Here is a 12075-nt window from a genome sequence, read left to right as displayed (position 1 = left end):
CTGCGGTAAAGACCGATAATGTGTTGAAAATTAAAACCAATGTTATGAGTGCTGTGATCTCCTCTGAGAAGCATTCAAAAAGTTTTTGCTTGCATTAAACATTGGAGTATGTATCAGCTGTGTTATCAAGAAACTGAGATATCTGCTAGAAACTGGAATATTGGAATATGTCTGATATTAAAGACAGTTTGCGACTGAAGAAAACTGTGAGAACATTTTTTTTAATCCTCTCATTGATTCATCTTCAGTTGAAACTGCGTCAAATCAGCTGCCAATAAGTAATTTAAATGCATTCTATTTTATTTTAGTGTTATTATTCATTTATATTTTATTGCGTCATTGTAGTGCATTTTACTTGTTTTAGTTGCATTCTAGTTTGTAAAGCAAGTTGTGCAGCATGGGCTGTTGGAAATGTGCTCGATCAATAAACCTGACCTTGACCATGTGTGGAGGGAGCCAGAAACATGCTGCTGTTTGCACATATTTAATAATGGGCTCTGCAGAGGAGCTAAAGAAGAGTCCAGCATGTTGCTCTGACTGTGTAACTCCTAAAGGTACAGTAACGGCAACATTGCCTAGTGACTGATCAGGCCAGTAACATTTCTGTTTCTCATATAAACCATCTCAGTGACTTCAGCAGAGATATTTTGTTAGTCAGGGTAAATACAAGGATTAGCTACCGAACATGTGCTTTTGCTCAATGTCTGACTGCAAGTGACTGAGAATGTGTTTACTTTAAAAAATGAAATATGTATTTGGCCACAGTAACTAAAGGTTCGCTAACTAAAAACTAACTAAAATGTAGCTTTAAAAATAGCTGAGAACAGCCTATTTTAATAACCTCACTCCACTTCCTGCCACTGTACAAAAATGAAGCCAAAATTCCCTTTTCATGGGGACTGCCATCACTTTGTATTTTTGAAGCCAGTGTGTGCGTAGTAGTGAATAAAAGCAGATCAAAAGTACTCAAATACAACCACTTGTACACATCAAAAGAAAAATTCAGTTCACATCAATTTTATTTGTGCCAATTTTAAAACTTTAGGGTAACATCCCTACAATAACGCAGAGATTGTAGGGATGTTAACTTGCAATATTATATAATATTGCAAGTTAACATCCCTACAATAATGCAGAGAAAACCCAACAATCCGAAGATCCCCTATGAGCAAGCACTTGGCGACAGTGGGAAGGAAAAACTCCCTTTTAATAGGAAGAAACCTTCAGTAGAACCAGGCTCAGTGAGGGGCGGCCATCTACCTCGACCGGTTGGGGGTGATGAAGCGACATAGATGAAATGCATGTCACTTCCTCACACATGCAGAGATGTCCTTATTGTCTTACATTTATGATGTTATAGCAAATACAGCCTCTCCTGGGTTACGGATGTAATATACCCTCAGGATGGGCGGGTATTAAATTTTTTTCTGGTATTGTCTCTTTGTGATTTATTTTGACTTTGGAAACAAAGAAATAGATATTTTTTAACCAGCTTAAAAGCTGATTATTTCTTTGGGGTCAGTGTGAGAACTGGTAGGAGGATTTTTTAGATGTGGTTGGGTTTGGCTGAAGGCCGGCGCTTGAGTAGTTTTGCACCAGGATTGTATACTCTACGTAGAGTTGACTGGGAAATAAGTTCAGGTGAATGGGGATGAAACATTTCTTCTTCTGCCTTGGGAGTAACAGTGGACTTGAGGTTGAGTGAGCTCCTAGACTCAGACTGCTTCTTTGAGTTGTCTACAGTTTTAGACCGGGCCCTAGTGGAAATAGGAGGTAGCAGGCCATGCACTGCTTTTAGCTTACTGTCATATGTGGTAAGCTTGTTACCAGTTTTACCCTTAAGGTCTCTAATTTCTTTCTGTTGTTCTTTCAGCTCATTGTCGCCTTTGGATGGAAAGTATTCCACATTACTCAGGTCAAATCTCACCTTTTTCCGGGCTATTTGTTCATCCCCATCCTTTCTTTGCTGCTCTGGGGAGGCTTTTTTCTCGACTTGCACAGTGCGGCCGAGCGTGTCATAAAGTCCCTTCAGCTGTTGCAGCAGATCGTCATTTTCTTTTTTCTGTACTGCATTCTTTTGTCGTTGAATGCCAATGTCAGTTTCCAGTTCTTCTATTACTTGCTCAAGCTTAAATACTGTGTGTTTGGACTTTGTCAGAGCTTTCTCAACCTCTTCTTTGTCCTCCACAGTTTGCGTCAACTTTGACTTCACTGTGAAGAGGTTGTCATTTGCAGAGCTAAGCTGTTTCTCGTGTTCTTTCTTTTGTTCTGCCTGCTGCAGTTTGATAATGTCCAGCTCAGTCTTTACAGCATTATAGCTGGTCTTAGCATTGGCAAGGTCTACGTTTGTCTCTTGGAGTTCTTGAGCCTTTTCTTTGATTTTATTCTGAAGTGTCTTTATAGTGTCTCTAGCTGTATAGAGTTCGTTCTCAATGCAGAACTTTGTCTCAGAAAGGAGCACTTTATCAGACCTAAGATTTTCACGTCTCTTTATCTCCAGTTCCAGATCGTTTTCTGCTTTGCTAAGAGCAGTTTTCAGACGGGCTATGTTATTTTCTTGGGATGAAATTTTCTTCCCAGACTCCTGCGTCTCATTTTCAAATATAATTATTTGCTTAGTTTTAACCTCAAGGCAGTTTTCCAGACGGTCGATAGTAAAACGTTGCCTTGCCAGCTCCTTTATCTGACTTTCAGATTCCAGGACTTTAGCTTTTAACTCTTTCCTCAACGTTATGTTGTTACATTCCTTCTCCCTAAGACGTACTTTCAGTTCATCATTTTTCTTTGTCAGTTGGTTTTTCTCGTCTATTGCCCAGCGCTTACCCGCTTTATACTCCTCATTTTGTCTTTGACACTTTTTAAGTTCAGCCTGTAGTTTCTCTTTTTCTTCTTCCACACTTTTAACTTTCTGTTGACGGCAGTACACCTCCCCAGGTAGTGTAAGAAGCTCGTCTATCCTTCTTTCAAGGAAGTCATTACGATGAATGTACTTCTCATTGTTCTGAATCTCAGTCTGAAGCTGCTCATTTTGTTTCTGCAGTTCTTTAAGTGTTTCATTTTTTTCCTCAGTCGTCTTGCTTAGCTTCATCTTGAGTTCTTGTTTTTCCTGCTCATTTTTGATTTTAAGGACAACCAGAGATTCCACCTCCTTTTCTTTCTTGTCCCGCATCGTTTTTTCAGTGGCACACTTATTTTCAAGGTGTTTGATTGCCTTATGAAGAGCCCGAATTTTTGCCTCATATTTGTTTGTGAGATCTACATTCTGTGACTCTGCGGACCTTAGCTGGGATTTGGTTTCCAGCAAAACATTTTCCATTTTTTCCATCTTTTCATCTTTGGATTCCTCTGTCATCTTCGCAACCAGTTCCTGTTCTTCTTTCAAAGATGCCTCAAGACTTGAAATCTTAGAATTCTTTTCATCGATTTCCTCAAGCTGAAGTTTTTCAGCTTGTTTGTAATTTTCTATCTCATATCTGAGCACCTGCATTTCTTTGGACTCCTCTTTCATCTTCGCAACCAGTTCCTGCTCTTCTTTCAAAGATGCCTCAAGACTTGAAATCTTACAATTCTTTTCATCGATTTCCTCCAACTGAAGCTTTTCAGCTTGTTTGTACTTTTCTATCTCATTTCTGAGCACCTGCATTTCTTTGGACTCCTCTTTCATCTTTGCAACCAGTCCCTGCTCTTCTTTCAAAGATGCCTCAAGACTTGAAATCCTACAATTCTTTTCTTGGATTTCCTCAAGCTGAAGTTTTTCAGCTTGTTTGTAATTTTCTATCTCATTTCTGAGCATCTGCATATCAAAGTAGCTTAGGGAGCTCATTTTGAAATGAATGTATTTAGTTTAGTTTATACGACGTGTTATTCTGTGTTTGAAAAATGATCTACTCAATGAGACAGTGTTCGCAAGTGGAAACTGTTAGTTCAGAACTATAGCGATCTATGGGTTCAAGGTATGTACTCGAGGGATATTTATAGGCTCTGACTCCGCCCCCAGAACTGTCTTCAAAGGAGTTCAAGTGACGTTATCGCCGAACGTCGTGACATTCAAAGGACAGTCTATTATGATGTCATTTTGTACCAGAATGGGTTCAATTTGATATTGTGTCTTTGCAAGTTTGTTCAACTTGCATTGCGATTTCTTTTTTTAGCAGACTTTAGCGATCCTTCTACTTGGGCTGTCTTCAAGTTTAAGGTATCTGTCGTTTCCCACCGTATCCCGCCCCGATCGATCCATTTATGTACGAGCCCATCCGCCCCCGGATCCGTTCATCGGGGCTCATCGCTACTGTTGTAGTCACTTGTCCGGAGCTAACAACAGCTGTTGAGCTGACTATTAAGCTAACATTATGCCCGCTAGTGTTACGTGTCCTACAAGTCACACTTTTTCTGTGATAAACAGTTGAATTAAATTCTTACAGCGTATGAGAGGTTGGCAGCGTCAAAACATTAGCAATAGGTGACAATAACGAGTGCTGGAGGATTTATTTAGTTATTTATTTAGATCCATTTCTTCAGTATAAGAAGCCATACTATCAGAACACCGCAATACAGATACAACTAATAGGCTACTTATTCTGCAGAAAAACTTTCACCATTTGTGCTTAAGAGTATATGAATTTATATGACTACTGCTTATGTTGAAGATTAAGCTCAGTTTTAATATTTCATGTCATTCTATAATGATCATAGCGTATGCAGAGATGACACATATTTGTCCATTTTAATATTCAGCTGAGCATGAATGGAATGTCAGAGTGGTGTCTGACAGTATATATGTATGTTATTATAATGAACACAGTGTATATATGTATGAATGTTTGATTCAAAGATAAGATTAGACATTTAAAATAAATGAATAACAAACAAAAATCTAGCAGGTTGAGCACTGTGTGAAGCAGGAAACATTCAAGCAGATGAAAAATATATTAAATGAAAATACTGAGCTTATCGTTGATCAGCTTGGATTGTGTAGATCACAAATCTTTTGGTCTGAATCTTTTTTTATTTAATTTTTATAATATCCATCGTGACTCTCTTTTTCATCAGTGGAACTCTGTCCCAGTCTGCTCCACCACCGGGAGATTCTCCGCTGTCCACGATGTCTTCACTGTGGATGCCATGTTTGTGTCTTATCTATCGTAGGTCCTGCAGGGAAATGGTGTGACTATGTCTCTCATCATACCGTCCCTCATTGGACTTGATAAAACCTTGGAGAATTGTGTCACCAACTACACCCACTTCTGCAAGGCCCTGCGCACAGGCCTCTACACACACTTCCAGCCAGTGATTCACCAGAAGGACATGATACTAGCTGCTGTGCTGGATCCTAGGATCAAACTGCAGGTACCAAATTAGGCCAGAAGCATAGCGGACTTCTGTAGATTTATATTTAACTGAATATGCGTGTTGAGTAGATATAGGAAAAAAATGTGTGTACATTTAAAACAACCATTTTTTTTGCAGCCGTTTTCTGATGACAACCAGGATGAACAGAATGATTTCCTAACACCTCCGTCAAAATCTGAGGCTCGCAGCATTGTTGAGTCCACATTAGAAAACATGGAAGCCTCAACATTTCCTACTGTTGAGGCAGAGAAAGATCAGACAGGCAGTGGGCTGGAGCACGATGTGAAAGAAGAAAGCCAGACAGATGGCGTGATGGACACTTGTGCTGGCAGCTCAGACAACAACTGTCCTGAAATCAGTGAAAACGACCTCAAGAGGAAGTCCATCTTCAACTTCCTTCAGCCGCCTGCAAAGACTCTAAAGATGTCAGAGTTCGACGTGTACCTGTCTGAACCGCTGTGGGAAAGCAACTCTACTCTTCAGTACTGGAAATGTGCTTCTCGATTCCCGAAGCTCCAAGGCCTCGCCAAGAAGCTGCTGGCGGTGCCCGCCACATCTGGAGGTTTTGACCGTTTCAGTCCGATGGCTGCGTGCATTGTGAAAGCAAAAAGGAACCGCTTGCCACCTCACACCACAGAGAGACTGCTACTATACAAAAACTCTGTAAAAGTGAAGACTGTTAAAAAGCCCAGTCGGGCTGCTAAACACTGATGGATAACAGCTGAGTGTGGCAGAGGTTTCACAGCATTAAACAGAAACTCTGCCTCTACTTTTAAAAACTGTGCCATACGCTAAGAAGGAGGGTGAACTGCTAATACCTCTTATATTGTAGCAAATGAATCAGCTGACTCTTTCTTCCTAGAACGCATTTGCTGGTCTGCATTAAAAAAACAAAACAACAAGTCCTGTGTTACAGCTGGTTTCATCAGTTTGTTAAAAGGACGCATTCTGGTCAATGATCCTCACAGCTTCATACCTGCAGCAGCGATAGAGATGCACACTGTCTCTGCGTGCTGTACGGTGCTGCTCAGAGTTGTACTTTGTCCCTTCCACACATGATTCAAGTCAGAGCTCTCTACTGGATTGGGAAATGGCAAATTAGAAATGGAGTCGGTGAATGAATGGCATCTGATTCACTTCAAACCAAAATGAGTTCAGCTTGTATCGTTCTTTTGCAGAATTTCATGTTTTCTGACTGCAACTTTTGTTAAGACAGTAATAAAATGTCAAATCAGAGGTTGAATGCTTATTTATTTCCACTATGCACTGATAAATGAGATATTTGCTGCCAAACGTGATGGAACAGTAGATCTTTATATTGAATTTGGCTATTCAGTCCCTCCACCCCAAAAGTCATTTATATTTTATAGTCAAATGAGAAATCCACTGTACATTTCTTTCAGGCATTACAGTTTTGTTTCATTCATTCTAACGTGAAATACAACAGTGTCAGCATCTTTTCAGCTTTTTATCAGACTTGTCTTTCACCATTTTCAAATAGCCTAATCAATAATTCATGTACTTTCATAGATGCTGTTGTTTTCCTCAAAACCATAGATTTTTAAAAAGAAAACATTTTGCTTGGATAAACTATAATGTCTGATGGAAGTTGATGGAAAAGCTTCATTTAGTTTGGCTTTGTCAGGTAGGCTGATGTTGGCATTGAATGACAGCTACCTGATTTTACTGCGGTAAAGACCGATAATGTGTTGAAAATTAAAACCAATGTTATGAGTGCTGTGATCTCCTCTGAGAAGCATTCAAAAAGTTTTTGCTTGCATTAAACATTGGAGTATGTATCAGCTGTGTTATCAAGAAACTGAGATATCTGCTAGAAACTGGAATATTGGAATATGTCTGATATTAAAGACAGTTTGCGACTGAAGAAAACTGTGAGAACATTTTTTTTTTAATCCTCTCATTGATTCATCTTCATTTGAAACTGCGTCAAATCAGCTGCCAATAAGTAATTTAAATGCATTCTATTTTATTTTAGTGTTATTATTCATTTATATTTTATTGCGTCATTGTAGTGCATTTTACTTGTTTTAGTTGCATTCTAGTTTGTAAAGCAAGTTGTGCAGCATGGGCTGTTGGAAATGTGCTCGATCAATAAACCTGACCTTGACCATGTGTGGAGGGAGCCAGAAACATGCTGCTGTTTGCACATATTTAATAATGGGCTCTGCAGAGGAGCTAAAGAAGAGTCCAGCATGTTGCTCTGACTGTGTAACTCCTAAAGGTACAGTAACGGCAACATTGCCTAGTGACTGATCAGGCCAGTAACATTTCTGTTTCTCATATAAACCATCTCAGTGACTTCAGCAGAGATATTTTGTTAGTCAGGGTAAATACAAGGATTAGCTACCGAACATGTGCTTTTGCTCAATGTCTGACTGCAAGTGACTGAGAATGTGTTTACTTTAAAAAATGAAATATGTATTTGGCCACAGTAACTAAAGGTTCGCTAACTAAAAACTAACTAAAATGTAGCTTTAAAAATAGCTGAGAACAGCCTATTTTAATAACCTCACTCCACTTCCTGCCACTGTACAAAAATGAAGCCAAAATTCCCTTTTCATGGGGACTGCCATCACTTTGTATTTTTGAAGCCAGTGTGTGCGTAGTAGTGAATAAAAGCAGATCAAAAGTACTCAAATACAACCACTTGTACACATCAAAAGAAAAATTCAGTTCACATCAATTTTATTTGTGCCAATTTTAAAACTTTATTATATTATATAATATAATATTGCAAGGTAACATCCCTACAATAACGCAGAGATTGTAGGGAACTGGTAGGAGGATTTTTTAGATGTGGTTGGGTTTGGCTGAAAGCCGGCGCTTGAGTATTTTTGTAGCAGGATTGTATACTCTACGTAGAGTTGACTGGGAAGTAAGTTCAGGTGAATGGGGATGAAACATTTCTTCTTCTGCCTTGGGAGTAACAGTGGACTTGAGGTTGAGTGAGCTCCTAGACTCAGACTGCTTCTTTGAGTTGTCTACAGTTTTAGACCGGGCCCTAGTGGAAATAGGAGGTAGCAGGCCATGCACTGCTTTTAGCTTACTGTCATATGTGGTAAGCTTGTTACCCTTTTTACCCTTAAGGTCTCTAATTTCTTTCTGTTGTTCTTTCAGCTCATTGTCGCCTTTGGATGGAAAGTATTCCGCATTACTCAGGTCAAATCTCACCTTTTTCCGGGCTATTTGTTCATCCCCATCCTTTCTTTGCTGCTCTGGGGAGGCTTTTTTCTCGACTTGCACAGTGCGGCCGAGCGTGTCATAAAGTCCCTTCAGCTGTTGCAGCAGATCGTCATTTTCTTTTTTCTGTACTGCATTCTTTTGTCGTTGAATGCCAATGTCAGTTTCCAGTTCTTCTATTACTTGCTCAAGCTTAAATACTGTGTGTTTGGACTTTGTCAGAGCTTTCTCAACCTCTTCTTTGTCCTCCACAGTTTGCGTCAACTTTGACTTCACTGTGAAGAGGTTGTCATTTGCAGAGCTAAGCTGTTTCTCGTGTTCTTTCTTTTGTTCTGCCTGCTGCAGTTTGATAATGTCCAGCTCAGTCTTTACAGCATTATAGCTGGTCTTAGCATTGGCAAGGTCTACGTTTGTCTCTTGGAGTTCTTGAGCCTTTTCTTTGATTTTATTCTGAAGTGTCTTTATAGTGTCTCTAGCTGTATAGAGTTCGTTCTCAATGCAGAACTTTGTCTCAGAAAGGAGCACTTTATCAGACCTAAGATTTTCACGTCTCTTTATCTCCAGTTCCAGATCGTTTTCTGCTTTGCTAAGAGCAGTTTTCAGACGGGCTATGTTATTTTCTTGGGATGAAATTTTCTTCCCAGACTCCTGCGTCTCATTTTCAAATATAATTATTTGCTTAGTTTTAACCTCAAGGCAGTTTTCCAGACGGTCGATAGTAAAACGTTGCCTTGCCAGCTCCTTTATCTGACTTTCAGATTCCAGGACTTTAGCTTTTAACTCTTTCCTCAACGTTATGTTGTTACATTCCTTCTCCCTAAGACGTACTTTCAGTTCATCATTTTTCTTTGTCAGTTGGTTTTTCTCATCTATTGCCCAGCGCTTTCCCGCTTTATACTCCTCATTTTGTCTTTGACACTTTTTAAGTTCAGCCTGTAGTTTCTCTTTTTCTTCTTCCACACTTTTAACTTTCTGTTGACGGCAGTACACCTCCCCAGGTAGTGTAAGAAGCTCGTCTATCCTTCTTTCAAGGAAGTCATTACGATGAATGTACTTCTCATTGTTCTGAATCTCAGTCTGAAGCTGCTCATTTTGTTTCTGCAGTTCTTTAAGTGTTTCATTTTTTTCCTCAGTCGTCTTGCTTAGCTTCATCTTGAGTTCTTGTTTTTCCTGCTCATTTTTGATTTTAAGGACAACCAGAGATTCCACCTCCTTTTCTTTCTTGTCCCGCATCGTTTTTTCAGTGGCACACTTATTTTCAAGGTGTTTGATTGCCTTATGAAGAGCCCGAATTTTTGCCTCATATTTGTTTGTGAGATCTACATTCTGTGACTCTGCGGACCTTAGCTGGGATTTGGTTTCCAGCAAAACATTTTCCATTTTTTCCATCTTTTCATCTTTGGATTCCTCTGTCATCTTCGCAACCAGTTCCTGTTCTTCTTTCAAAGATGCCTCAAGACTTGAAATCTTACAATTCTTTTCATCGATTTCCTCAAGCTGAAGTTTTTCAGCTTGTTTGTAATTTTCTATCTCATATCTGAGCACCTGCATTTCTTTGGACTCCTCTTTCATCTTCGCAACCAGTTCCTGCTCTTCTTTCAAAGATGCCTCAAGACTTGAAATCTTACAATTCTTTTCATCGATTTCCTCCAACTGAAGCTTTTCAGCTTGTTTGTACTTTTCTATCTCATTTCTGAGCACCTGCATTTCTTTGGACTCCTCTTTCATCTTTGCAACCAGTCCCTGCTCTTCTTTCAAAGATGCCTCAAGACTTGAAATCCTACAATTCTTTTCTTGGATTTCCTCAAGCTGAAGTTTTTCAGCTTGTTTGTAATTTTCTATCTCATTTCTGAGCATCTGCATATCAAAGTAGCTTAGGGAGCTCATTTTGAAATGAATGTATTTAGTTTAGTTTATACGACGTGTTATTCTGTGTTTGAAAAATGATCTACTCAATGAGACAGTGTTCGCAAGTGGAAACTGTTAGTTCAGAACTATAGCGATCTATGGGTTCAAGGTATGTACTCGAGGGATATTTATAGGCTCTGACTCCGCCCCCAGAACTGTCTTCAAAGGAGTTCAAGTGACGTTATCGCCGAACGTCGTGACATTCAAAGGACAGTCTATTATGATGTCATTTTGTACCAGAATGGGTTCAATTTGATATTGTGTCTTTGCAAGTTTGTTCAACTTGCATTGCGATTTCTTTTTTTAGCAGACTTTAGCGATCCTTCTACTTGGGCTGTCTTCAAGTTTAAGGTATCTGTCGTTTCCCACCGTATCCCGCCCCGATCGATCCATTTATGTACGAGCCCATCCGCCCCCGGATCCGTTCATCGGGGCTCATCGCTACTGTTGTAGTCACTTGTCCGGAGCTAACAACAGCTGTTGAGCTGACTATTAAGCTAACATTATGCCCGCTAGTGTTACGTGTCCTACAAGTCACACTTTTTCTGTGATAAACAGTTGAATTAAATTCTTACAGCGTATGAGAGGTTGGCAGCGTCAAAACATTAGCAATAGGTGACAATAACGAGTGCTGGAGGATTTATTTAGTTATTTATTTAGATCCATTTCTTCAGTATAAGAAGCCATACTATCAGAACACCGCAATACAGATACAACTAATAGGCTACTTATTCTGCAGAAAAACTTTCACCATTTGTGCTTAAGAGTATATGAATTTATATGACTACTGCTTATGTTGAAGATTAAGCTCAGTTTTAATATTTCATGTCATTCTATAATGATCATAGCGTATGCAGAGATGACACATATTTGTCCATTTTAATATTCAGCTGAGCATGAATGGAATGTCAGAGTGGTGTCTGACAGTATATATGTATGTTATTATAATGAACACAGTGTATATATGTATGAATGTTTGATTCAAAGATAAGATTAGACATTTAAAATAAATGAATAACAAACAAAAATCTAGCAGGTTGAGCACTGTGTGAAGCAGGAAACATTCAAGCAGATGAAAAATATATTAAATGAAAATACTGAGCTTATCGTTGATCAGCTTGGATTGTGTAGATCACAAATCTTTTGGTCTGAATCTTTTTTTATTTAATTCTTATAATATCCATCGTGACTCTCTTTTTCATCAGTGGAACTCTGTCCCAGTCTGCTCCACCACCGGGAGATTCTCCGCTGTCCACGATGTCTTCACTGTGGATGCCATGTTTGTGTCTTATCTATCGTAGGTCCTGCAGGGAAATGGTGTGACTATGTCTCTCATCATACCGTCCCTCATTGGACTTGATAAAACCTTGGAGAATTGTGTCACCAACTACACCCACTTCTGCAAGGCCCTGCGCACAGGCCTCTACACACACTTCCAGCCAGTGATTCACCAGAAGGACATGATACTAGCTGCTGTGCTGGATCCTAGGATCAAACTGCAGGTACCAAATTAGGCCAGAAGCATAGCGGACTTCTGTAGATTTATATTTAATTGAATATGCGTGTTGAGTAGATATAGGAAAAAAATGTGTGTACATTTAAAACAACCATTTTTTT

At 39.3% G+C, this 12075-nt stretch overlaps 1 protein-coding gene across 1 annotated transcript; it reads right to left on the bottom strand.

The window, feature by feature from the left end:
- Positions 1–734: 734 nt before the first annotated feature.
- LOC145423248 (uncharacterized) lies at positions 735–10278 on the bottom strand. The gene is made up of 2 exons (XM_080295511.1): positions 8164–10278; positions 735–3793 (listed from the first exon to the last, which is right to left on the bottom strand). The coding sequence occupies exons 1-2, from the start codon at positions 10276–10278 to the stop codon at positions 1547–1549; spliced, it is 4362 nt and encodes a 1453-aa protein (XP_080151637.1). The 3' UTR covers positions 735–1546.
- Positions 10279–12075: the final 1797 nt, after the last annotated feature.

The sequence above is a fragment of the Astatotilapia calliptera genome, chromosome 20 (assembly GCF_964374335.1).
Source record: "Astatotilapia calliptera chromosome 20, fAstCal68.1, whole genome shotgun sequence".
In the NCBI taxonomy this organism is placed as follows: Eukaryota; Metazoa; Chordata; class Actinopteri; order Cichliformes; family Cichlidae; genus Astatotilapia; species Astatotilapia calliptera.
The sequence above is the reverse complement of the archived record's forward strand: the minus strand, read 5'-3'. Positions and strand labels throughout refer to the sequence as shown.